General features: G+C 45.8%; 1 protein-coding gene across 3 annotated transcripts in view; it reads right to left on the reverse strand.

Moving 5' to 3' along the window:
- The window catches only part of LOC125717551 (rho GTPase-activating protein 44-like), a 35089-nt gene extending 28399 nt beyond the window's left edge, over nucleotides 1–6690 (reverse strand). For all 3 annotated transcript variants that reach the window (XM_048990612.1, XM_048990610.1, XM_048990611.1), the window contains exon 1: nucleotides 6346–6690. In XM_048990612.1, the coding sequence (XP_048846569.1) occupies nucleotides 6346–6401 (56 nt within the window). In that variant the 5' untranslated portion in view covers nucleotides 6402–6690. The remainder of the gene's footprint in view (nucleotides 1–6345) is intronic.
- Nucleotides 6691–25900: the final 19210 nt, after the last annotated feature.

The raw sequence follows: 25900 nt of genomic DNA on the forward strand, positions 1-25900 counted from the left end.
TTCCTTGACAAAAAAAAAAAACATCATCTATCTCTATTAAGGCCATGAAGTAACTTAAGGAGCCTTGCGAGGGGGTCATAATTGAAAGGTGAGTTCTCTCATGTCACCATACAAAGGTCATGACTGGTAGGGGTTAAAAGTGAAGGTCTTTGCGCAGTTGTGGGTCTTTCTGCACCCGCAGGTCTTTGCAGGGCAGGTGGTCATGTGACGGATCTTCACCAGCATCCGCAGGGGAGAACCATCCATTACCAGTGACCTATAGCAATCGGGTTCCCTGCCCATGTGACTTCAAGGAACGGGCATAGCCAGTCTGCTGTACAAAGGCGGCGTTGACGCAGTGTGACCGATCGATGAGGAACCGGGAAAATGTTTTGAGGCTTCATCACTGAGGTTGTTTGTCGTCCTTTTATAGAAGAACAACAAAACTATTGCCAGGACCCCGATTATATGCCACACCCCCTCAGAAACTCTTGGATGGTACATTGAAGTCCAAGGAACGTGCTCATATACGTTCCAACAAACCTACATACAAAGACACATGTGTGTGACACATATCATGCATATTCATGGGGGTAGGACAGATTTTATATTAACAAAGGTATCAGAGTGGATTAACTTATCCAGTGGCCCTAGGCTGGGGGGAGGCGGGGCTTGATATTTGGCAGGAGCCAATGGCCATAGCCTATGCATTGATCTGGCTCTGCACAGGTACACAAAAAGATCTGCGCATACCCAACAACACAGCCACACACACAATCCCCGCAATGTCAACCCCCCCCCCCCCCCCAGTCCTGGTCATACCTCATTTCCTCATCACACCCTCCAAAAACATGGAGCGGTGGGTGGTCCTGGTTTTCTACCTCCAAGGGTGGGGAGGGGGGGTCATGGCTGTATAACAGAGTGCAGTGGTTCCTGCCTAGAAATACACGTCATACCCAAATAACAGGAAGACAGCATTACCAAGTGATAGAGAACTAATTACCCCAGGGTAGCCTGCGAATATCTCACGACCTTTAAACTCTCACTTACTGCACGGCCCACATTCAATGCGAAAGCTCCGTCGCACTGCTGTTAAGGCCCGAGTGACTAATATGATAAAAATCATTACAGCCGCTTATCAAGTAATACCTATTATTATGTCCGTATTACTTCTCTCCCGAGACATTGTGAGGAAAATTCCGGATTTCTTGGTTAAGCTCCAAAAGAAGCCAAAAGAAAATCCTGTCAAAACACTGCTCCCCGTGACCAGGGATTTGGAGGGAAAGCGTGAGAGATAAGCTAGGGGTGACCCACTGGAAGAATTTAATCACCCAACCCTCTGCAAGCCACCTCGATTTTCTGCGATGAGTGTGAGCGCTCTCGCATCCCAAGGATAATTTGGGGAGATAAACCCAACTCTTACATTCCTTCAAAGCTGTTTTTGGACTTGGGACTGTTATTTTTTTGTTTCATGGTGCATGTCTGTCTGCTTGACTGGGAAAGCTTTAGAATGTTTTACTTTAGTGTTTTGATTTTAAATCGGGGGTTTCACTGGGATCAAGGTATATTGATTGGTGTCTTTTTAAAAGTTTTTGACTAAACTTTTGCTATTTCAGATCTTTTTTCTAGATTTTTTTTCTTAAAAGGCAGTAAAAAAAACTATGCCTTCCACCAGTGGGATTAGCGAAGGACAAACCACCATCCACATCAGTCCAAAAACAAGGATGACCGCTCCGTCCCATGTCCTGCGACGGAGTGCATTCGGCGCTAGCTTCTCTCCCTAGAGATCACTGCGTGCTGTGCGCTCGAGAACCAGCCGACTCTCCACTGTCCCAAAGCTGCTGTGTGTCGATGTGGTGCTAGGGGATTTTTCCTGGGAGTTCTGAGCAGGCTGCTTTTCCTGTCCGGGCTGATTCAGGATGGCTACACCTTTAACGTGACAGATTCACCTGCACCCCAGGCATTATTCAGCCAGCAAACAGAAACATCCGTTTGACTCGAGTTCCTCCACAAGGAGGAACGAGCTCTTCCACAAAGAGATACGGAGCTAAGGGCTGCAGAGAGGCTCAACAAGCCTTCCGCATTGAGGATTTCCACCCACGCCCCCACACGTATGTCCACATGCACGCACGAATGCATGCAAATTCTCTCGTACAAATATGCAAATGCACGAGCGGACGTAGGGACGCCCGCAAGCAGAAACACGTTCACAGTATCACCAGTCTGGGGGAAAACACTTCGAAAAACACAAAGCCTCACAATTCAGTGTGCTGAGCCTCACCCAGCGATGCACACTAGCTTGCAGCGACAGATGCTCGCATTCTACAAGGAAAGACACACAGTAAAGTGTAAAAACTACAGCTATTAAATTGCACGTCTCAGCATGAAAGATGTACAGCCATGATCATTCAACACTTCCACCAGTGTGGACCATTGTAGAGGTTCATACCCAAACTCTCATCCTCCACAGGGCCACATGAGGTGCGCGTTCCATTCCCATTCTCCACAAAATAATTACATAGTTCATAATGCAGTTGTATGCAGGATTTCGGCTGTAACAAAAAAATTAGAATTTCCAGCCGTATTCAAAGACCCTCAGTGTACCAGTAATGAAACTCCAGATTTTGCAAAAAATTAAATCGGGGTAACACATGTATGATTCAGCACAGTCCCAGCCACCCAGGAACAGGAAAACAGGACTGAGAATCGAGGATTCCCTAGTGAACCACGGTGCGTGCCTGTAGGTAGGAGGCGTCTTGGGGGGTGGGGGGTCATTTACGCTGCATGCATTTAAAATACCCAAGGTAACTCGACCCATGACAGACACCACCAAATGCCACGCATTTGAGACTGAAGTTATGCGACGCCACCCGCAAACTAGGAGACAGCTGGTTCACGCATGTGTAGATAAGGAATGCGACTGCCTAAACGAGGGAGGGGGCGCCGTGATGCGGGTGCTGGGTCATTCGCAGAGGGGGGGGCTATCCCAGTGACAAGTGCTTCCAGATGTAGCCGAATCCCCATGAGAGCCATGTCTTCCTCCTCCCCACGCAGCTCTCGCTCATTCTGAAGACCGCCCCCCGCATCGTCCTAAGAGGTCACAGCTCCCACCGCAAGCCCTAAACAAACCCCCCCGATCTACATGCACCCTTTGACCTTGACTTAGAAGAACTCTTCCCTTCCTTCTCCTTCCGCGGCTGCGACGGCAACAGCACAGCAGCATTGCCGCTCATCCTCCGTAGCAGAAGGTTCTCTGTCGTAGGACTGACATGAGAAGCAGAAAAAGTGACGGATCACACCCCCGCAGGAGAGCCAGAAGCTGCACAACGGCCCTCGTCATCAGCTGGACGTCACAGTCAGCCGTCAGGTAAATGTCCATTTTGTACCTCATTTCCTCCAAGTCCACAAGCAGATTACGGGTGTCTTTTAATAATACAAACCCTTTGCATTGACAGCATAAGAGAATGAGCAAACCAGTGCCTGGTCGTGCATCTGATTCACTCAGGTCCTGCTAACAGGTTTAGTACCTTCTAAACCCTACTGTGATGCTAAAAACCCCTTAGCATGTTCTCCCCAGTATAAAAACGTCAAAACACATGTACTCCCAGTTCAAACATGCACCGTTTCTGATACATTAAACTCCACACATGATCTCAGTCGCTCCCACTCGAAAAACAAGCAGTGATAGGTGCAGACCTTCAGGTCTAAGTGTAAGATCAACCTAAGGTGAAGGTCTTCCAGTTACTCACGACACGAGGAGCAAAAATTGGCCAGATTAGCTGAATCTGTCATCCCTTCATTGAAAGCTAACCAAACACAAAACAATGTTTATAAATAAACAGACTCTGTGCTGAGCTTCTCACAGATAGCAAACCTGTCCGTGCATTCACCCTGCTGTGCAATCCCCAGCTGTGATGCCTGCTAAGCATGAACTAGAATTTTAACAGCATATGCACATCGTTTTCTAGGCTAAATCTTAATATCGTGTAACATTCATAGCGTTACTGCTTGGTGTGAACTAATGCAAGGCAGAGTATTGACAACGACTTTGGTGATCTCTTCTGTTGCAGTGGTGAGTAATGACAACGACTTTGGTGATCTCTTCTGTTGCAGTGGTGAGTGATCACTAGACCTAGTCCATAAAGGAAACTCAGATAATGATTCCCAGGTGGCTTTGGTAAGTCTAACTGCTCTGTCAGGGTCAGTTGGGTGGATCCAGCCATTTTTGGTGCTCTAATAGGGGGTGGGCTTTCGGTTTTAGTGTAAAAGGGTCTAGATTCCATGTTATGTTTGATTATGTTGAATAAAATCTGTTGGTTTCAGCTAATCCTACTGCACAAGAGTCACAGCTCTTCTCTAGGATTAAACTGTATAGGATGCTCTTCCTAATTAGCCTCAATTCATAACCCTTTGCCAGTGAACAGAACCCAAGGTGGTGGTAGGAGTTTATTTATGGTGCAGCAGCACAGCTATTGGATGAAATCTGAGAAGAAGAAGACAGGTCGCGGTTCTTAGGTTCCTCCATGCTCACTGGACTGAAATTGTGGGTAGAGGACGTTAGGATGTTCCCCACATTCCTCGCCTGCCGAAAGGTACCCTTGGAGGGTGGTCGACAAAAATCAGCAAATCCCAACACGCACCCCACCCATCCGGTAGCTAAAGGACAGCCTATATATTCACCATGTACAGGTCAAAACCCCGGCCCCCACAGTCAGAGGCGGGATTTGAGTACGTGCAGGGTGCCCTGGCAGAAACCTGGAGCACCAGGGCTAATCCGTGATGTACAGAGTGCTCCTTACCGTCACCGTTCGTTATTAATCACCCCTGTCAATCTGCTGCTTCAGAAACACACCCCTGATTAGTAATAACCTCCAGGGACATAGGAGAGTAATATCCACACGAAATTACACCCCCTCCCCATTACATGTATAAAAACAGGCATACAAAATTTAGTGAGCAAAATAAGGTGGCATTGAAATAATCGATTCAGGTTTACGTTTCATGGTTGCCTGTTTTTATATTTCGACAATTTGACCTTTCTGGAAGTCACGTAATACGTTTTGCGACAATATGGTCAGAGGCAGGAGATCTCTATTCTCTATGATCATAAATAGTAAGTGGCAGGTTACAGTGTAACTCAAAAATGCGATGGTTTTAATGTTTTTTTTTTCTCAGACGACATAAGCACAGTAAGCACATGCCGAGAGAGCGCTGAATAAGGAATTCAGATCACAGCTTATTCAAATGACCACCGATGCTGGCCATATGGGATCCAGCAGAGACGGTCAATTCCTCCCCCTAAAGCCCCCGATCTGTGCTGCACATCACCGCAAGAAATAGGGCCAACTGCCCAGCATCCTCCCTGATCTATGCCATCCCTTCCGCAGGACGGATTGCAAGCAGAATGACCGGCGATTTCTGATCGCGAACATGTGTCCGCAATATAAATGTGCGACTGTCCGAATAAGATGACACAGCAAGAGCGATCTCAATGAAATGCGAGGTATTTAGGTGCAGCATCACTGCGTAAAGTATCAGCAGGAGACACGAGGTTCATCCGGCCACCGCGCACCGCTGCACCGGCGAGCATCGTCAAAGCTGCTGGAAACATTGCGGTTGTGTGTAACCCCGGGACGTGTCCATGCGTAGATATTGCAGCAGCCCCCCCGGCTTCGGCGCGGATCGCCGCTGCTCCGCCGCCACAAGCAGGCGAGAAATAAACCGCAGGAAAAAACGCGACGGACGACCTTCACTAAAGGGTGTTTGCTTAAAAACCCACAAAAACGCCAGCGGTTTGCCATTTTTGCAATAACGGCGTTTTAATCAATTTCTGACAGCGCAAAACATGTCCTCTTGCAGATTCATATGCATATAACGCAATATAAATAGCCCTCTGGTGCAGTACTCTCCCCGCACGCTTAAAAGAGATATACTTTAATTGTGTAATTGCACATAAATGGATGCTAAACGGGCTTACAGTGACAATTTCCAATTCATTAAACATCTCCAAGTTTTTTTTCCCAGATCCACAAATTGGGGTACCGCACCTCCAAGGCGTCACTGCAGTAATTCAATAAGCATTACGCCTATGTGAGCGACCCAGAACCGGCTACTTTCGGTTAAAATTAGTACAGCCATACATTCAATCCTGCGTTTCCAAAATGAGATTTAAAGCCCAAAATAATTAAGTCGATAAAAATAGACTGCTAGCTTAGTCAACCAATTTCCCCAGTCCCTTGGATGTGAACCAGATATAATAAACATTGACATACGAACGTGTCGTCATTCAAACTCTCACTTCATCCCCATTGTGTGCGTTTTAACGCAGGTTTTCCCACATATCTGTACCTTTGCGATAGCTCTTACCTGCCGACTGTTTGGTTGGCGAGTTGCCGCATCCGATTGAATTGCTTTTTCATCATGATCTTTTTTTTTTCTCTGCTTTAACACCAACAGCGAAAAATGCCTCGCATTTCTTACTGACGATCGTACGGCGGTCCGCGGACGACAGTGAGCAAATCCGTCCCGTCGCGACCCCTCTGCTTCATTGCACTACTTCGTAACAAAATAATGCCATGTTTTCAGGTACATTTAACGGCCCGCTGCCCGCTCTCTGCTGCACAGAGATGCTGGAGCGGCTTCCTTACTCCTGGGCAGAGTGACAGCTTTCACGGCGAGCCGAGGCTGCTTTCCGAGGCTCCATGGGAAAAGTAGTTCGCTTTCCTGGAACACGCTCCTGAAAGCCTTCAGTGCGCCTCCTTTACACAGGGATTGACGTAGCTATTTCTAAGGTATCCTTATTCTAATTGCATTGCAATAACATCTTATTTTAGTAACATTCTTAGTTACATTATTATTATTATTATTATTATTATTATTATTATTATTATTATTAGGTTGATATTGTCGAATGTTGCAGACAACAGGAACATTTTCACATAAAAGATTAGTTTAGCTGAAAAAGAATATAATTTTTAAACCATCTTATGCAACCATTTTACCTAATGGCATTAATCGTATTTAAGGACACGTAAACTGAAAGGCAGCAATTCAACAAGAATAACACTTGTTGTGGTGATGCATTGCATTAATGGCGAGCACTGGGCAAAATGAATCACTGATTTTATGTTCACGGTGATTGCACGTATTTTTTTAATGGTTTCCTTGTTTCAGATTTGAGCGTGTAACAGGCCAGTTCTTCTGGAAATAATGCTTCGGTGTTAAAGCCCTTCAAATCTAACCATGGGTCCTCTTTCGGGAGATGGATCATTTGGCATTGATAGAATTATATACTATCTCCTAGGCTCTCCGCACATAATGATAATGACAGGTCTGCCTTAGTAAAGTCGTCTTTATTAAACGATTGGCAATAAAATAAACAGACCTGTCCGGTTCGGTTTCAATTGGCTTTCAATTTCATTGCATTGAACTTCTGTCCATCCATACCTGCTTATCCAGTGCAGGACTATGGTGCTATCCAGTCTAAGACAGACAGGACAAAGGTTAGGGGAGAGCCTGAGTGTGATGTTTTTGAACTGTGGAAGGAAACTGAAGTATCCAGAGACATTCCAAACATTCAAGGGTAGAACATGCAAAGTCCACACACTCAGAGGTGGGAACTGAACCCATAAGCCTGGAGGTGTGAAGCTACAGGTTATCACTTTGGATCACAGTGGGCAGATAGTTTAGCAGAAACTTCCCTTCTTTAGCAGAAACCCTTATCCAAAGGACATACCGTGTGAAGTTGAGTCAGACGGTCCCTGGAACAATTAAGGGGTCAAGATTGTGCTCGAGGGCCCAAAGATGCAATCACTCACGCGACTTTGGGATATGAACCAATGACCTTCTGGTCAGAAGCACAGCATCCTAAACCACTGAGCCACCCAACTACCTCACTGAACATGAAAATCAAGGGCAGATTAATTATAAATGTCTCATTAAACCATTATATCGGATGTCTGTGTTTGAAAGATACGTTTCCAATAAATTTTAATGTTCTCATATTTTAATTATTCAATAGAGTAAAACCTGAATATATAACCAAACGTCTTATAGATATAATACCTCTTTTGCGTTATGCATTCTTAAAAAGTGGAGGAGCCATTTTTTATTTATACACTCATATTGTGAGTCTCCCGCTGATTAAAAAAAAAAAACTCTATGTTTACATTTTTACTGTGACTTTTATGCTGTGATTATTTTGTCACCGGAATATATTTTTATTTACCTGCATCAATTTCAGTTCTACATCCATGGATTAATAATTGAAGCTGTTATGCAACAACTCAGCAGTTTCAGTTTAATTTTCCGTGTTTTATACCTTGGCTGTCTTGTGTATAGTGATATGCTGCATGGGTTGTAATTGATTAAACATCAGTCTTCCAGCTGCTCATTTTGATGAAGCCGCATAGGGTGCGAGGCTGGGTTAGATCCCGAAAAGCATTCCAAACCATTGCCAGGCGCACACACAGTCGAGAGCCGAGTGTTCCCAGTTAGCCTAATGGCATGTTTCTGGACTGCATGGGAAAAATATCCAATCTCCACACACAGACACACACACACACACACACAGCAGAGATGGGATTGGAACCCATAACACTGTAGGCGTGAGGACAACATTGATAGCCGCTGTACCACCTTCATAATTAGTCAAATAAATCCATCCACCCACTAAACACTTTTCCAGTTAGACCTTGGCACACAGCTCCTCGACACCCGTATCTCAAACTGGTCCTTGGGGACCCCCGGACAGTCCACACATTTGTTCCCTAAAACCAGTTCTGGCAGGTGTTTTGCAGAGATTCCTAAACTGAAAACTGTTTATAGTGTCCAGACCAAATTACCCCCTGACCCCCTTCTTGCCTCATACCTACTAACTGCAAACCATGCACAGTTATTTATTTCACATTATTCATCTAATTCCTGAGTATCAGGGTTTTGTGACACATTATGTCCTGACAAAGGCAGCTTTGTTCTTTTAGGTTTTTGCTTTGGATAACATGCCGGAACCGTCAGAAGAGTTTCCATATGAGCAACTGCCGCCTTCTGGGCTGTTTGGCTGTGCAGGTATGATCACACGTAACACAGATATTCCAGCATGTTAATGGCTCTGTTCCACCATTCTGTTTCAGTACGTTTCTGCGTACATTTCTCTGCAGTTTCTCACTTTCGCTTCCCCTGGGCAGAGAAGAAGGTCCATTAACATCTTTTCACAGGCATTAATCTGCCGTTGGAAAGATCTGGACTGAAATACAGCACTCAAGAGGGAAGGTGGAACATTTCTCCTTTACAGTCCAATTTACGGTAAATTACTATACATTATGGTAACGGAAAAGCACAGAACTGTTCATGTTTTATGTCTCATGTCAGAAGCAGAACTCTATACAGCTTGCGTTCTTTTTCCGACGTGAATAATGCGCTTGTAGAACATTGTTATGGAAAAGTGCCCCACCTTGTGGCCACGCCACAACAGCGCAGCATAAAAAGTAATGACATCGCCCGTTCAAATTCGTCAGGATTTTCAAAACCTAGCTTTGTGGAACCACTGAAAATGCTGGCTTATGTTATCAGGCATACTCAAAATTGATTAAAGGTAGCTGCACCGTAACTAATTATTGTTTCAGGGATCATTTGATCCCGATTCTCAATTACCCTGATTTTGATAAAATTGTCTCTTAAAAAATGTACTGTGGAAATGTAATGTGACATACTGGGGGCAGGGCTGCATTAAAATGCATTCTGTATAGCGGGGGGTGCCTTAAAGCTTAGCATATAGCAAACATGATACTTCAGGAACATTATACGCTAAAGACCGTCTGAAGCTTGTTTACAAGGTTTGGAACTTTCAGTTTTTTGTCCTGCTTGGCTGGAGCTAAAGCAGTGCCAAAGTACGTGAACTTTGAAGGTTGCTAGCTCAAGTTTCAGGAAGATCCTTGTTGTTGCACCCTTGAGCTACGTACTTAACCCAAATGGCTCTGTTAAAATATCCAGTTATATAAATGGGAAAATATATGTAATTCACGGAGGACAAAGGCGGCATGTTAAGCAGATAAATGCTTCCTGTATTGCAAGGAAAGCCATTCAGTGACAGTATCCATGGTGACAAGTAGATGGTCTATGAAGAAGGTCTGCGATCTTCTGGATCAGCGTCCAGGCCGGCTGTGTGCCGGTGGAACAAGCAATGAGTGTAGGCGGTCCGGGCAGAGATGCTACAGCCTTCTTGAGGATGGATGTCTTTGGTATATCTGGAAACTTAACCCTAAACCTTGGTGTTAACCAGCACAAAAATGACCCCTCACAAGATCACTCAGTCGCTGTTGGTGGGGAAGTATTTCATTGGTTGGTTGTGTAATTGCCTTAGAAAAATCCATGAGTGTCCTTTAGGGGGCGATATGCCCTCACGTTTCTTTCTTGGCTTTCCTTATGTAGGTCAGTTTGGCTCAGCGGGCAGCGTTAATTTCCTGCTGCAAATTCATAAATAATTGGGCAGACTCCACGGAGCGTTTTGGGATTTACATCCACAAGAATCAACATTCCTTGAAGTCCTTAAAACCTGGAGTCAGAAGAATAAAGTTTGCGTCTTGTCTGCACTGCAACCGGCTTCTCGAACTGCAATTGAGAAACAGAGCGAAGTTTGAAGCATGACGCCCTACTTCTGTTTTAGGATGTTACCTTTTAGTTATTAGATGAAAATATGAGTTTTCAAAATGGATTGTAGATGAACGTAAATCCATAAGAAATACTTGTTAGGAAGAAGTATTTTATGTGTTGTAACATCTGTACATTTATCATGCTTTGTGATATTGGATTGCTTGGTTTTATTCTTTTACGTGATACACATTGACTTGCTGTTGGCCGCATCATACCCTCCCCTGACGGATCCACTTTGTACTGATGGGTTTTAGCACAAAAAGGCTTAAGGAACACCTGCTGTTAGTTAGCATCACTGGAGTTTGAGTCAATGGCAATTGTCCCGGTGACATCCCATAATACTCCAAGCCTAAACCGAAACGTCCACAGAATCCAAGGAGATTCGAGGACAGATCCAGCACAGGCCCTGACACTTTCCAGAACATCGTCGGCATAAAGGACAACGGCCCGAAAGGCGAACCGCAGTCACTGTGCAGACTGTGAAACTGAGTAAAGGCATTCAGGGTTTTTTGACTGGCCTCCTGTATGTATAGTAGGCAGATAAATGATAGTCAATCCTTTAAATCTGAGCTGTGTTGAGCTACAATATTTTGATTTAAGATAAAAACAGAGCCCAAGAGACCTGATTTTGGTCATAACTCAATTTTGATCAAATTTGCCTTTAATTTAATTTGCCTCTTTACTGCAGACGGGTAGTTAATGCAAACTCACCTCTCTTCTGACTTATCTGATCTCTGCGTTACGTTTTCCTGAAACTGACAAACTATGTGCAGTATAATGCTGCTCGAGATCTGAGTGACGTTTCTGTTTTCACGCACGACGTACAGAGAGGGCAGCGATTTTCAGTTTACATACAACATTTGCTGTAGTGAGGGTTAACTTTCACACCCTGTTACAGATACATTTGATAGCTCAATGTAATGAAGATGAGTGACCACACATCTGTTTACACTTTATTTACTCTGTACTTATAAAACATCTTTACCATTTCTATGCAGTCATTACCAATAATATTTAAACAAGATGATGCTTTCAGCTCAAACGCTAGTAAATTGCTATGTTGCTCTTGGTTTCTGAAGATCAAGCTGTTTTTTTGTACTGAACTTGGTCTCAAACCATTTTTCTTCGCTTGTGCTCAGTTGCGTTCGAATAGAATGCTGCACGCACACGAAGCAAAGACCCCCGACGTGTCAAATGGAATCTCACTCCCAATTTACAGTAGAGGTTGCGGACATGTTGTTGGACCGGATCTCAGACACGGTGCTCCCAAAGCCAACTTCCACACATGCCGGGGGTCTTGATGGAAAAAGCTTGACGGTCTTGGCAAAAAGGAGGCGGATCAGACACTGGAACAGTGCTGGCTGAAATTCCGGGGTTTTCTTTTTAAAGGTCACCATTACAATCATCATAAATAGTTCTCCATAAACAGTTAGTAACCATTGGCTGTGTCATTTATTAATCATGTGATAAAATGGTTTGGGGTGTTTTCTTGTGCGATAAAAATTTCTTAAGCAAAGTGTTCCTTGTTTCTACGGTCAGTACTTTGGAAATGGTTAAGCCTGTTATTAAATTGCTTAGTTATTAGGTCATAAGGCCGTTAGTCATCGTTGAGTCTTCAGTCAAGGGTTAGGAGCTCCCGATGAGGTCACTGACCACACAGCAGACGACCTGCAGACCCACAGAAGGCCCTTTGTAATCTGATGAGTGCTGAGAGGGTCTCGCGTCAATATTGGAGGTGACGGAATGCGGAGATCCGCAGAATCGGCGTCCTGCGTTGTTTTTTCAGCCCTGAAAGAGGATAGCGTGAGCCTGTGTTCCAGAACACGCCGTCAGGGTAAACTCAGCATTTTCAAAAGAAAGACCAGTTAATGATTCTGCGGAATCCGTTCCCCCAGCCCTGACTCAGTGGCTTCTTGAATATTTGTATCTTTAACATATTTTCACATTCGATATATTTATATTATCGACATACAGTTTTGTGTATTCAGAAGATAATAGCTGTCATCCTGGAACTGTGATAATCGAAGGACCTAAGGATTTATCACCAACAGGTATTTAATAAGGAATAAGGCCACCTGATACCTTCTGAACACCTGCAGGACTACCTGCAATTCTGATATGCAAGTCCTGGTCTGTGTGTTATGGGACACTGGGCCATTCTTCATGACGTCACACTTTTGTGGTGTTGAGCAGCTATACTGTTCAAGGTACATCTAACAAAGAAGGTGAACATCAACTTCTGACCACTGTTCCTCTGTGCCGATGCCGTTTGCATGTGAACGCTGTTATTTTCAAGACTGTCCCTCCTGACCCAGTAGATAATTGTACGGTTTTTGTGACCAAGGAACCTGCAAGCCAAGCACTGATTGTATGGCCAATCTGGAGCTCTGTTAGATGTCTCAAGTGCTGAGTGTCAAACATTTAGATTGTCTGACAGATATTGCTAATTGGCATTAAATCTAACATGACTCGCCTTTGTAGACTTTTATCTCTGATTTTGTCGAACTTGTTTTAATGTGCTGTCTCCATTATCTTGTCCACCCTCTGTATGTGCAGTACTGCACAAAAGTCTTAGGCAGCCAAAAAAAATTATGTTTAAATAACTGTCATGTTGGTGTAAAACTGTGCTGTTACGCCTGGCAAAGTGTGTCAGCTCAGCCATTTCAAAACCTCTGCTAAAATAACCCTGTTATGTCCAGCAACCATACAATACTCCCGTGTGTTTTGTGACCTGACCACTAGCCCACCTCATATATCTATTCAATATCTCATTCACTTTGTTAACTAATTAAGTTAATTAATTAAGCGAGCTGGTGGTGAAATTTAATAATTACATAGAATGGTTCGGGTGCCACTGAGGAGAAGTTTGGGAACTGAAGTGGTGTTCATCTAGCTATCCAAGTAGATATCAGTAACTTTTTGGAGAACAGAAGACGTTTTTACTCGTTTTTATTGTGTTACTCATAAATTTCATATGTTCTCATGTAAAATTATATTTTTTGTTCTAAGAAAATGTGCTCTTACTACCCAGATAAATAGCGTTAAACATTTCTTTTGAGTGCCTAAGACTTTTGCACAGTACTGTATGTGTGTGTGTGTGTGTGTGTGTGTGTGTGTGTGTGTGTGTGTGTGTGTGTGGTCCAGGTATACCTTACCTTGTCGGGACCAAATGTCCTCACAACGTGATGAATACCCTTTTTTTACCTTTCCTGGTTTACTGGTTATGGACCAGTTTCCGGGTCCCCACTCTGGAAAACTCTGTTTTATAAAAATCCGTGACTGCAATGAAAAAACTAAAAATGCAGAAACTCTTGTATTTTGTTTGGATACTTATGGTTATGGTTTGGGTTTAAGGTAGACATAGTTAGCGTTAGCATTTTTGCCATGGGAATGAATGAGCGGTCCCCAAACGGATATGATGACATGACTGTGTGTGTGTGTGTGCATGTATATAAGATTAATGTTCACGTTTTGCTGCTCCATTTGTCTAGTTCGCGGTGATGGGTCTTGGCAGTGTTTCGTCCCCAGAGTAAACGATGCTGAAAAACAGCCACCCCTGACCTTATTGAAACTGACTCATAAATCTACAGGCACAAATTAAGAGGGCATCCCCTGCTACTTGATCTTCACCCATAACCTCCTGGGCTATTTATTTTCATCAAACGCTGACTGAAACGTTAACTCCATAATCGGGCGACTAGGGTGCGCAGGGCCAAATTCCACTAAAGCATAAATAAATGGAAACAGTAAGAGTGTGTGCAAAGTATCTAATCCATCCGCAAAGCATTTATAAAGCATCACTTTCCAAAAACCCACCACAGACGAGATTAAACAGCAAAGATACATGTTATTTATGACATGATGGTTTTGCTTGTGACGGAGATTGTGACGGTATTGCTCAGTACACGTTTTTTGCTATTTATGTAAAATCGGATAAACAAAAAACAACAATTAATTCAAAGTCAAAATTAAGAAGTCTGTGAGACAGACTGGGGGGGGGGTGGGCCAGTCCCTCAGGACATGACTTCTTTCACTGATGTTCCAAGAGGGCAACTATCAATTATGTGGGTCAAAGAAGACCTACAGTGAGACTAATGATGTCATTTCCTTTAGGCTGCTGACCTCTGATGACCCCTGACCCCGAGTTACATTGCTCCCCAGTGCGGCTGTGGTGTGCACGGCAGCGCATGGCCCTAGTGGGGTGATGGGTGGGGACGAAATCCAGCTGGGTTTTGGGGGAAGGGGTGGGGGGTGGGGTCTCCAGAGGGGCTGCGAGCCCCCGCACCACCTCATTCTGTTCAGCTGAAGCGTGGACACAGTGTCCCTCCCCTCAATCAATAAACCACTCAGAACTCAACAAGGATGACATCAGGCTAAAGGAGGGGAAGCATCAGCGCATACAGGAGTGATATCAACACCGCGCTGTGGTTGGGGCATCTATCTACCTGTATTACCTCAAGCTGGGATCGACTGCCTTTGTCCAGGTGCTGAAGTATGAGTACAATGGAACTCATACATGGTTCATTTAAAGTCTAAAACAACAACAAAGAAAACTGCAATATGTAGAGTTATTACTATCTTATTAAATAAGCATAAATAAATGATAAGGTAAGCAAGGTCCTTGGGAGAGTGTTAGGAGAGGTTCCGTGAGTGTCACAGGTGGTGAGGTGATGATGTTAATAAGAGGGTGACCGTAACATGTCCTGTAGATTCCTCTCTTTTAAGGGACTTTTTGTTATCTGAAAGGCATTATTTTAACTGATTTGATGCTTTGCCCTATATTTTATGTTTTTCATATCCTTTACTTGGATGTTTGTTCATCTTTGTGATTAGTATGATAAATCTCTGCTTGTAGATACGTATGACTACTGTATGAATAAGTCGTTTGAGAACCAAGAATTAACTGACACTGCCATGAGCCAGTCACCCATTAGATTAATTATACTCATTAGAGTTTAATGACATTATTAGTTAGTCGGTGTCTGCAGTCTTACTCTAGGCAAAATTTGGAGTGATTGTCCATTAAAAATGTAGACTTCGCAGTCCAGTATCTGTCATCTTAAGCTTTAACCTGCCTAAAAACTTGTAAACAGCGAAACAAATCAGTAAGATACCAGGTTTCCGAACAGAAATTACTGCTTGAGTGAAAATCCTAAAATAGTACCTTTGGGTTACTCACACGGAGACTGATAGCATCTGTTTTCACTTTCCCTCTTCCATTATATGAAAAAAAGTCATCCACGTTATTTCACAAGCCAGGATTTCGCCTGAAATCTGACCCCCCCTTTGGGCCAGTGGCCCAAAACAACCAAGAGACCAACTCGTTGCTGCAATACAGCCACTGGCCATCAGGGGGCTGTATTGCAGCTGTGCTTAGTCCGGAACGTCACAGTCGTGCCTATCCTAAACTAATACAGCTGTCTCTGTCTGGCACAATTGTAATTATAATTATAGTTTATAAATCTGCAGCAGCCTGGCACTCTCCATTCTACACTGGGGAGAAGCCGATGCGATTTGCGGCGAATGTTTCCCGCGGCCTGCCACGTTCGGGAGGTAATCCTGCGATGTCTGTGTTTATTTTACATGTGTCAACCGGGATGAGCAAGTTTGATCCACGTCCTTAAAATGTACGTGCGAGATGGGGAATACGGATTCCTTTTACAGTGAGCTTTCGCAATTTCGGCTGCTATTTGATTGCAAGGAACAGGAAATTGTGCCATGAATTTCTGCCAAGCAATACATGGGAATCGGTTTATGGGCGTAGTCTTCGATTTATTTATTTTCAAACCGCATTTCACTTTTTTTTTGTATATCCAGGAAAAGTATAATAGGCCCAGGATGGTCCAGTGTCCGAGGCCCAAAGCCCGGTTCTATTCTGCAGACTCAGGTTCTGGAAAATGGGCATCAGGTCAAAGTTCACAAAACGTGTCCGTGTCAACCTGACTCCACCAATTAGAATGCAGCAGTTGAGCATGCTCAGAGAATCCCTCCTGCTGATTGGCTGTGTGGGATGGGTGGGTGGGGAAGCGAAGTGTCCTGTTTACTCCGCGGCGTCATCTCACAGGCTGCCATCTCAGCGTCACGCAGGCTCCTCACGTGAGGGATGACAGGTTCTATGCGGGAACCGCGGTCTGATAACACATCCTGTCACTCCCTCGCTACACTAAAACAAGGACGGCCTTTTATATATATGCCCTTTGATGTGTGTTCTAGCAGGAAAATGGCTCCACCTTCCTTCCTGAGAGAAAGAAGCGTGTGGCAACCAAAACGTTGTCTTCATTCCCCCTGAATGCTCAATTTTCATTTTGTTCCATTTCTATTTTCAATTTTTTTTTCTGCCACAAAGAGAAAATGAAAAGCTTGCATGCACACAGGCACTCTGACATTATTCTGTTTAATAGGAATCTTACTAGTTTTCCTGCTGCTTTTTCGAAATAATTCTTGTCACCGAATTCAGACACAACAGAGGAGCCCAAAAACGTAAACGGTAGTAGGATGAAATGAATCCATTTATTCTGGAACTATTCTAGTATCAGTAAGTGCTAAGATCAAAGTCAAAGGAACACCCCCCCCCCAGTACACGCTTCGTACATACCACATCTTGCTGGACGCTGCATCTCTAACTTTGAAAAGGGGTTATTATAAGCCAGAGTGGAAGACAAGTGAAGGAAAGAATTATTACTGGTCTAAAGTAGTGGCTAAGTGTCTTATCGAGGTTAAAGTGGCAGGAAATGATGGTTATCAGCCCACCTCTAAGGCACATAATGCTTGTTCTCAGACACGGAGATGGAGGCGATAGTGGCTCCGAGCTCCCCGGCAAGGTGTCATTTAGCCCCAACAGGTTCTGTTCGTGTCAGGGCACGACACTGTAGCGCTGTCCTTTGAAGGGCCCGCTGGGAAACAGCAAACAAGGAAACTTAAGTGCTTTCACACAATGACATTTCATCAAGCGCGGACGAGATCACAGCCCAGCCATTAAAGCGGATTTCGTGCAAAGCAACCGGCTTTCGAGATAACGTGCTTCCAGGTCTGCTGAAGCAACACATGGTCCAGATTTCAGTCACGATTGCTAACCTCTTCCTATTACCTGCATGTGCTTATAGGAGGCCCGTTTAGCACGGCGTCGTCTAATCTCATTACGCCAGTGTAGCGTCAGACAACTGGATTTTGCCCAAACAGAACACATCTTACCAATCGAACACTCCTGGAGGTCACAATGGCTGAAAGGCCAGTTCATTATGTGTTTCAGACTCCAGTATAAACCTTACCAGATTCTGGGTGAACTCTACCTACTTAAGTCAATTTACATTAAATTTATTTAGTTAATGCTTTTATCCAAAGCGACGTACAATTGAAAAGTCGAGATCAGACAGTCATTGAAGCAGTTGGGGCTTATGGGCCGTCTTCAGGGGCCCAACAGTGAAATCTGCTGACCCTGGGACTCGAACCAACAACCTTCCAATCACAGGTACAGAATCCTAACCCGCTGAGCCTCACACTGCCCCCATGTAAATATGTTCTTTCAGTTCACTGCCTTACTGCTAATGAGATAAGGCACTTTTACCCATAACCGTGATACTCCAGTTCACACCATGCTGCACCCTGTTCCATGGTTTGCGGCTTGTTTGTGTCTCCGCTTATATTTGGCTGCCTCCTGTTTTCATGCCCTCCTGCTATTTTTGTTAATCCCGTCATGCGGCTCTGCTCGTCACACGCCAGGGGCCACACCAAGCGTTACAGCTACTGTATTTTATGTCGTTCTGCACCTGGTTAACAACTTCAAGAAGCTGTACACGCTACAAGCGTTGAATATATTACAGCACGTACAGTGCCATTGCTGCAAGAGCAGTGTGCAATTTTGACAGGAAGATAAATGTTAGTACACAGATGCTGAGATAAATATCTCGGCCATTTTGGAAAACCACTTCCATTTGGCTGGGCTGACGACATGTTTCCGAGGTGCAGCCATGCCGGTCGAGCAGTGCTGGGGCTTTTCTGGAGGATTTAAGTGTTTCTCCGCATGATTTGTGGGAGGGGCGGCGGCTGGGAATCACAGGCGTCCTGCCTACTGTGGAAGCTTTGGAATTAGCCATAGATTCCATGCCCCTGGCAGTAAAAAAGATGAGATGTACTGTTGTTAATGATGCATATGGCTACCATATATTTTAAACGTGCTGTCCAGCGAGCACATGTACCAGCCAGGGAGGCCTCCACAGAAATCCCCTCTTTCCCCCCATCCATTACGTCCCACTGTTGGAACTGGGCCAGGGATGAAGTTCATGGAAAAAAAACAAACATGGGGACGGATGCTGTGGACGGACAATTGTGGCCTCGCATGTGGGCGGTGGGAGGAACGTCTGCTAAGGCTATAAAAGATGGCTCTCAGCAACCAGCGCCCCCACCCCCAGCACAGGGCAGCCACACAGTACCACAAGCACCTTTTTCAGTCCCCTCCTACAAATAGACCCGTCCTGACATTTGCGTTTTCCGGATCCTTCTGCATTCTTCCAGGAGCCCTTGGTTTTACACTTCGGTCTCTTTTCCGAATAAAGTCGGCAGCATCCGTTATACCACATCCGCTCGGCAGAATTTGGCAGCATCTCCTAGACGGCATCCGGCTCACTTTGGTGACCCGACACAGGGCTAGTTAGAATTTTGGCGCGATGCCGGTTTTGGAAATCGTAACCGAGTTTTCAGATATTTTGGCTGTGTCTTGCAACATGAAATGCAAGTTTTCCTACAATGTGTATTCAGTCTGGATAATATTTTCAAGTTTTTCAGTCTCTCAAACAGCTACCTAGCTTGGTGAGATCACAATAAAGGCCAGAGGTGATCGTTGTCCAGATTGCACCCATGTAAAAATCTAAGGCTCACGGCAGGCTGTGGAAAAGGTCAGCAGGCACACGTCTCGTGAGCCGAGTTGAAAAAGTCGCCACAGAAAGGTTTACGCTGTGAAACTGCATTATCCTGCACTGCTGTGGGATACGCCCTTCAGAACTCTGTTGCCAAAGCCTCCATATCTGTATCTCCAGTGTCCATCCGTCAACAACGTTCCAGCATCAGCCATGCACTTTAAAAAGCATCAAAAAAGGATTTCGACCTACTCATAATGCCTGAAATGTCGACATCAAAAAAGGACTCCGGGCTGTATGATGTAGTGGGCTGGAAACCACAAAGCCTTCTGGGATACTAGAACACCACAGGACTGCCGGGGAAGTCTTCGCATTCCCAGCTGGAGAGATGCAGCAAACCAGTAATGCAAGGCAATGACGTTAACCTCCTCACTTTGAAAGGCACATGCAAATGTTTTTTATGAGGACAATATCAAGGAACAATATTATACTTGGGATCACATGGAAAACATTTCAGAGGCTTATATGACAATTTAATTTAGAACAAAAGGCCTAGAGTTGAAGTCCACTCTACTGCAATATTCTGCACGAATCCTATAAGATCTTCCTCTGGACCCAAGCTTTCCTTGATGTTTTAATAGAGCAACCAACGTACCATAAGAGCAAAATCCATCAAGCCCGAGCAGAGGACAATCATGTGCAGTCTCTGTCACTGATTAAATTAATATTGTCCCTGGTCCCCAATGACCAGCCAATGGTCTGCTTCTGAGAGAAGATGACTTGTTCTGGAGCAAAGTCAGACCCTGCCGTGAAGGGAACACTATGGCCTTTCTGCTTCGACTCATTGATAATGGAACTTGGGGGGGCAAGGAAAAGATGCTTGGCTGGATTTAGCATGAACTGACAGGCCAAGAGGATAAGTCCAGGGGGTGCAAAAGGTGGACAGAGGGTTCTTGGGGCATTTGCAGCAATGCCAATGGGCTGCTTCAATCCCCTCATGGTGCAAGCCTTGGCTGAACTGCTGTTTGCCTCTAACCAATCACAGATGCCTCTCAGTGGTCAAGCCTACTGGCGCATTGTGCATTGGCTAGGATTTGTTAGACTTATTTGTGAGTGGTTATCGGGAAGGGGGGGGTTCTGTAGCTCATGCACGCATGCTTCATGACTTCAAAGACTTTGATGAAGTGTGGAAGGTTTTAATTAACCCTTGGAATGAAGAAGAAGAAGGCGTTCTCTAGAAAGGAGAAAGTTTATTTGGGCTATAAAATAAGGAGCCCATTGTTCCACGCGATGAATCGGAATATCCTATTAAACGGCCTCACTCAGTCCATGTTTCACAACACGACTGCCACCCGAGGAGTAGCCTGGACTCTCATCCGTGCCGCCTGCTTGTTTTGGCTCCGGCCACGGGCCCAGTCTGTGAGAGGAGCCAGCGCTGTCAGCGTTCAGGAGGTCAGATGATGATCACATGCAGACCACCGTCAAATCAAAAGGCGGCTCCAGCCTGGGTGTTAAATTAAGGGAAGCGGAATTGTTTGTTAAAAATGCGGGGGCCCCGTGCCGTTCTCCAGCTGTGGGCCCCGTGCCGTTCTCCAGCTGTGGGCCCCGTGCCGTTCTCCAGCTGTGGGCGCCATGCCCGGGAAGCCAACGTGACACCGGGCGCAGGTGAAGGAGTCCAGCCGGTCCGGCGTCAGCCCACCGCTTTCCCCCATCTTTTGACAGAGTAGAAAAAACACACAGAGACCCCCCCAGCATCCTGGATAACACTAAGCCCCTTTCTGCCAGTAATGTATTCTCCTAGACCGTGTCCAACGTCCAGTCCTTTCTGGTCTGTTAATGGCCTTCTGCACTGGCTGGGAAGAGTGATATTTGATTGGATACAGATGACTTTCTTCTGCTTCTGTTTCCTGTTTGTCCTTTCCTGGAGATCATGCCTGCAAGCCCAATATTGCAAATACATCCCAAGTGACTTCAGATAAATAATGTGGATTCATTCCCTAACACGGCCTTTTAAAAATGAATACATGACATAGTATAACCTTCACCGGAGACCGGTACTTGACGTGATCCTCGAACAATAATTGTTGGCAGTCATATTGAACCAGGTGAGCTCATGCGTCTGCACTGCCCACGCAAGCCGCACAGCTGCGAAACATGCGACCGGCCAGATGGAGGATTACGTGCCCCACTCGCAGTGCCGCTCCGCGACGCTGCGCAGGTGTGGCACTGATCATGCGCCAATCGGGGAGGGTGACTCAATTCCGGCTCCGTAGCCGTGGGTCAGGGACTCCGAGCTGGAAGGCAGCGGAAGCATCACGAAGCACTTAGCAAGGAATGCTAAAGAGCATCGCAACCGAATGGAAATTTCAGAAGGGAGGTCCTGGTGATACTTAAGCTGTATATAAACAACTTAGTACATATGATATAAGTCCCTTTGCGCCTCATCTTAACTACGTTTAAGGGGCAGTATATATCCAAGGGATAGCAGTAATTCTTTTAGGAATCCCAAAAATTGTTTTCTGAACTGATCTGGAATGATTCGCTTTAAAGACCCCCTCACCCCGAACAGAAGACTTATTTAGGAGCAGGTGCCTGACTGGAGGTGGAGTGATTGTCGGATTTTTGAAAAGGGGCATTTATGACCCCGAAAGGCAGCCCCAGTGGTCTTCCCACAAGTCTGGGCTGCCAGTGTTGGAGACCTGTGCTCTAAACATTACGCTCTACATTATATCGGATGGCGGCCTCAGAGTTAACCCTTTATTGCTGTTAACCAAAACAGCCGTAAGTTTAATCGAGGTAGGATACCTCTACCTGTGGTATGATTACATTTATGTTTCGTTTCGTATTGCTCATCCAGCATAGGGTGACAGTGATCCTGGGATCTAACCCAGGAAACATAGACAACATAGGAAAGGAGGGAACACCCAAGATGAGCTGGCAGCACACTGCAGGCCAAAGACACAATAATACACTATTAAACCAGAAGGCTTTCATACACTAAGGACAATGCAGAATTGCCCAAACATCAACCCATGAGCAAAGGATCGGAATCGATTCCGACTCCCTGGAGGTGCGAGACCACAGCTGTAACCAATGAGCCACAGCTACCCCCTGCGAGGTTTACCCAATAACATTGTGGTGGGATCCCCTTGCCAAGCCCGTCGGACGTTGGATGTAGGGGAATGAAAAGTGGCGTCCCAGGAGCGAGCTGCGCTCCCCAGGACCCGTCAGTGACTCTCAGGAGCGAGCTGCGCTCCCCAGGACCCGTCAGTGACTCTCAGGAGCGAGCTGAGCTCCCCAGGACCCGTCAGTGACTCTCAGGAGCGAGCTGAGCTCCCCAGGACCCGTCAGTGACTCTCAGGAGCGAGCTGCGCTCCCCAGGACCCGTCAGTGCCTCTCAGGAGCGAGTTGCGCTCCCCAGGACCCGTCAGTGCCTCTCAGGAGCGAGTTGCGCTCCCCAGGACCCGTCAGTGCCTCTCAGGAGCAAGCTGCGCTCCCCAGGTCCCGTCAGTGCCTCTCAGGAGCGAGCTGCGCTCCCCAGAACCCAAAGGAGGCTTCCATGCTCTGCTTCAGCAAATACATGACCCACAACACATCATCAAAGGTGTGCCTGCCAGCACTCTCTGCCTGTGAGGCAAAGCAAATGCACCAAGCTGAGAATACAGACCCAGCTCTCGCTCTTTATTCCCCAAGAGCAGGCTGTCCGCTATAGTTATTGTCAAATAAAACAAAAAAAATGGAAATGAAAGCTTCACCAGATTATACTTTATTCCAAATTGTTGTCCTTGGGACGGGGGTGTGGGGGGGGGGGGGGGGCTGAGGAACGCACTCAGGACGGGGGAGGATGAAAATTTCAGCGTAAATCACTGAGCGGAATTTCACGTTCTGTGGAAGCACTGTTAAACATAAGAGTCTTTTGTCAAGAGGTGGTTTGAATGTGAAAACCAATAATACAGGCAGAAAATCACTTCGAGGCGAGAGGGGGGACGGGTATTTAAAATAAGGTAATAACATTATCTGAATCATTAGACTGTAGAATATTAGTAGGGAGGGGTGTTGGGGGGGGGCTGGCTTCCATTTGATTCGCACCTCCTGAGTTTAACATTTTAATCGGCTGCAGATGAAGCAGTAGCAAACACAGGGGCGGGATCACCTGGGCACAGGCCCCAGCTGAAAGCTGATTGGTCACCAAAGTGCCCCCTCCCGTGTCAGTCATACAGAGGATTGATCTGTCCTACCTGTACAGGACAAACTGTAGGACGTCATAGTAGCAGAAGAGACATAAACCTGCTCCTGAAATCACCCAGTTAGCGTGGTGCTTTTTCAGGAATAGAGAGACTGACTTGTGTTGAACGAAATGGCTGCTAGAGGAGCCCCGAATGAGGCACATTACCTGCATTGTGAGGGAGCCTCAGTTACGGCACTGTGGCCATGTGGCGCGTTTCCCTGACGGTGATCCGGCTCACAGGATCCTCACTGCTGAGGACCCACGCGGCTGGACCAGGTATGGGGACGCCCATGTAACACCTGGCTGTGGTAGGTGGGACTGGACCGTGTATCTGCCTGGAGGGTCGCCGGCCAGGATCCTGAGGCATTTCGCTGCGTGCATGATCCCCAACCCGAACTAACCTGACTTGTAATCACAGCCGACTCTATAACTTGGTTACATCTAACTAAGCGATCCTCCCATAATTATCTCTGATTTTAAAATGAATGTTTTCAAACATTAAGGGAGCCATTAGGTTTGACGTCATCATGGGAAACTGCATCCCCAAACTGAGTCATAAATTCAGTTATCTTTTTCTATACTGCCTTTTCCAGCTCTCTGGGGGGCTTAACGAGGACTGAACAGTAAGAAGAGCGCCACAGATTGGCGTAACAGCAGCTAATGCAACACAGCAGTAAGCATCTGATTGTTATGAAGCCAGATGTCGACGCAGGAGAGCAAACTGAAACCCCTCTAGTTTTTTATGGGGGAAAATATCTAGGCATAGAATCCTGCCAAATGGATGCTGAACCGCGGTGGGGAGTCCATTCGTCTGTCATGTAACAACTTATCCTGGACCATAGTCACAGGGGGGCTGGTGTCTGTCCCAAGCAGCACGGGGCACTGGGCTGGGGTACTCCATGTATGGGATGCTCTTCCGTTGCAGGCCATATACATTCACACATAATCACACTCTGCGGTCAATTTAGAGATACCGATTAGCTTAAATGCATGTATTTGGACTGTGAGAGGGAACCGGAGAACCTGGAGGAAACCTGCGTCGCATGTGGAGAACATGCAAACTAAAAATACACTGTGGCCCTGCTCCTGTATATACTACTGCTTCATCTGCAGCTCACTGCAATGCAGCTGACGGCTGTGTATGTCATATTTGAATAGGGGTGTAAAAAGGGGCGGGGTCACTGGCCCCAACTGAAAGCTGATTGGCCCCTCCCCTGTCACTGACCAGTTCAAAACATATCATCGGCTAATCCTAGAACCGCCCCTCTGTTCGAAGGCCAAGAGGCGAAGAGGTTAACAGTGGAGCACTGGCCTTCTGTCTAACCCAGTCATGCTAAAAAAAACAAACACCCGGCACCATAGGATAGATGAGAGTAAGAGTGCATGATGGGTAATAAAGCGAGGACTATAGCAACATCAGGGGCAGCAGTATTTGCAGCAAGGCAACCAACAAACAGCGTAGGGAAGGTCTGAGGAAAAATCACAGTAGGTATCCCTACCATTGGCCTAATGCTTCAAACACATAAATCTTAGCAATGTTGATCAAAGAAGGTCCAGTCAGTCGATATTTAACCACACTGTGAAATTCACAGGAGTCAGAACAGAACACAGGCTATTCTTTCTGTGAAAACCACTGTGATTTTTCTTTACTCTTGATATTGACAGTTGATAGCTATGTTGTCAACCCCTCTAGGGTTTATTTCTCAGGCCTCAGTTATCCTACCAGCACAAGATTCACCTCATGGCTACAATATGAAGTTATCCGTCCTCCTGCCCACCTCCATCATCGCTCTCCTGCAAGACCCTCAGAAGGTGGAAAAGCCATCAGTAATGCAAACCGCTCCTGAATCACATGCCTTCAGCCGCCGCAGAGGCTGATGTGTGAGGCAAGCCAGCAGACCGATGGACGCATCCCAGCCACCTACTTTATTTTTCTCCTCCATCCAGGAATGCTATGGACGCAGAGCACGAGGACCCCATTACGGATGCCTCTCTTATTCTCCTGTAATGAAATGGCTGCAGCTCTGGCCAATAACAAGACGTAACAAGGCCAAGCCCCGCCCACTGTCTATTGTGAGGAAGGCCACTGTAAAAAAAATGGTGCGACTGGATGACAGACACAATTACAGGAGGTCAAAGTTCATTGCCTGTTACATTGTCCCGTCTGTGTCAATGCATTCTAAATGCAGCA

The sequence above is a fragment of the Brienomyrus brachyistius genome, chromosome 22, assembly GCF_023856365.1.
Source record: "Brienomyrus brachyistius isolate T26 chromosome 22, BBRACH_0.4, whole genome shotgun sequence".
Lineage (NCBI taxonomy): Eukaryota > Metazoa > Chordata > Actinopteri > Osteoglossiformes > Mormyridae > Brienomyrus > Brienomyrus brachyistius.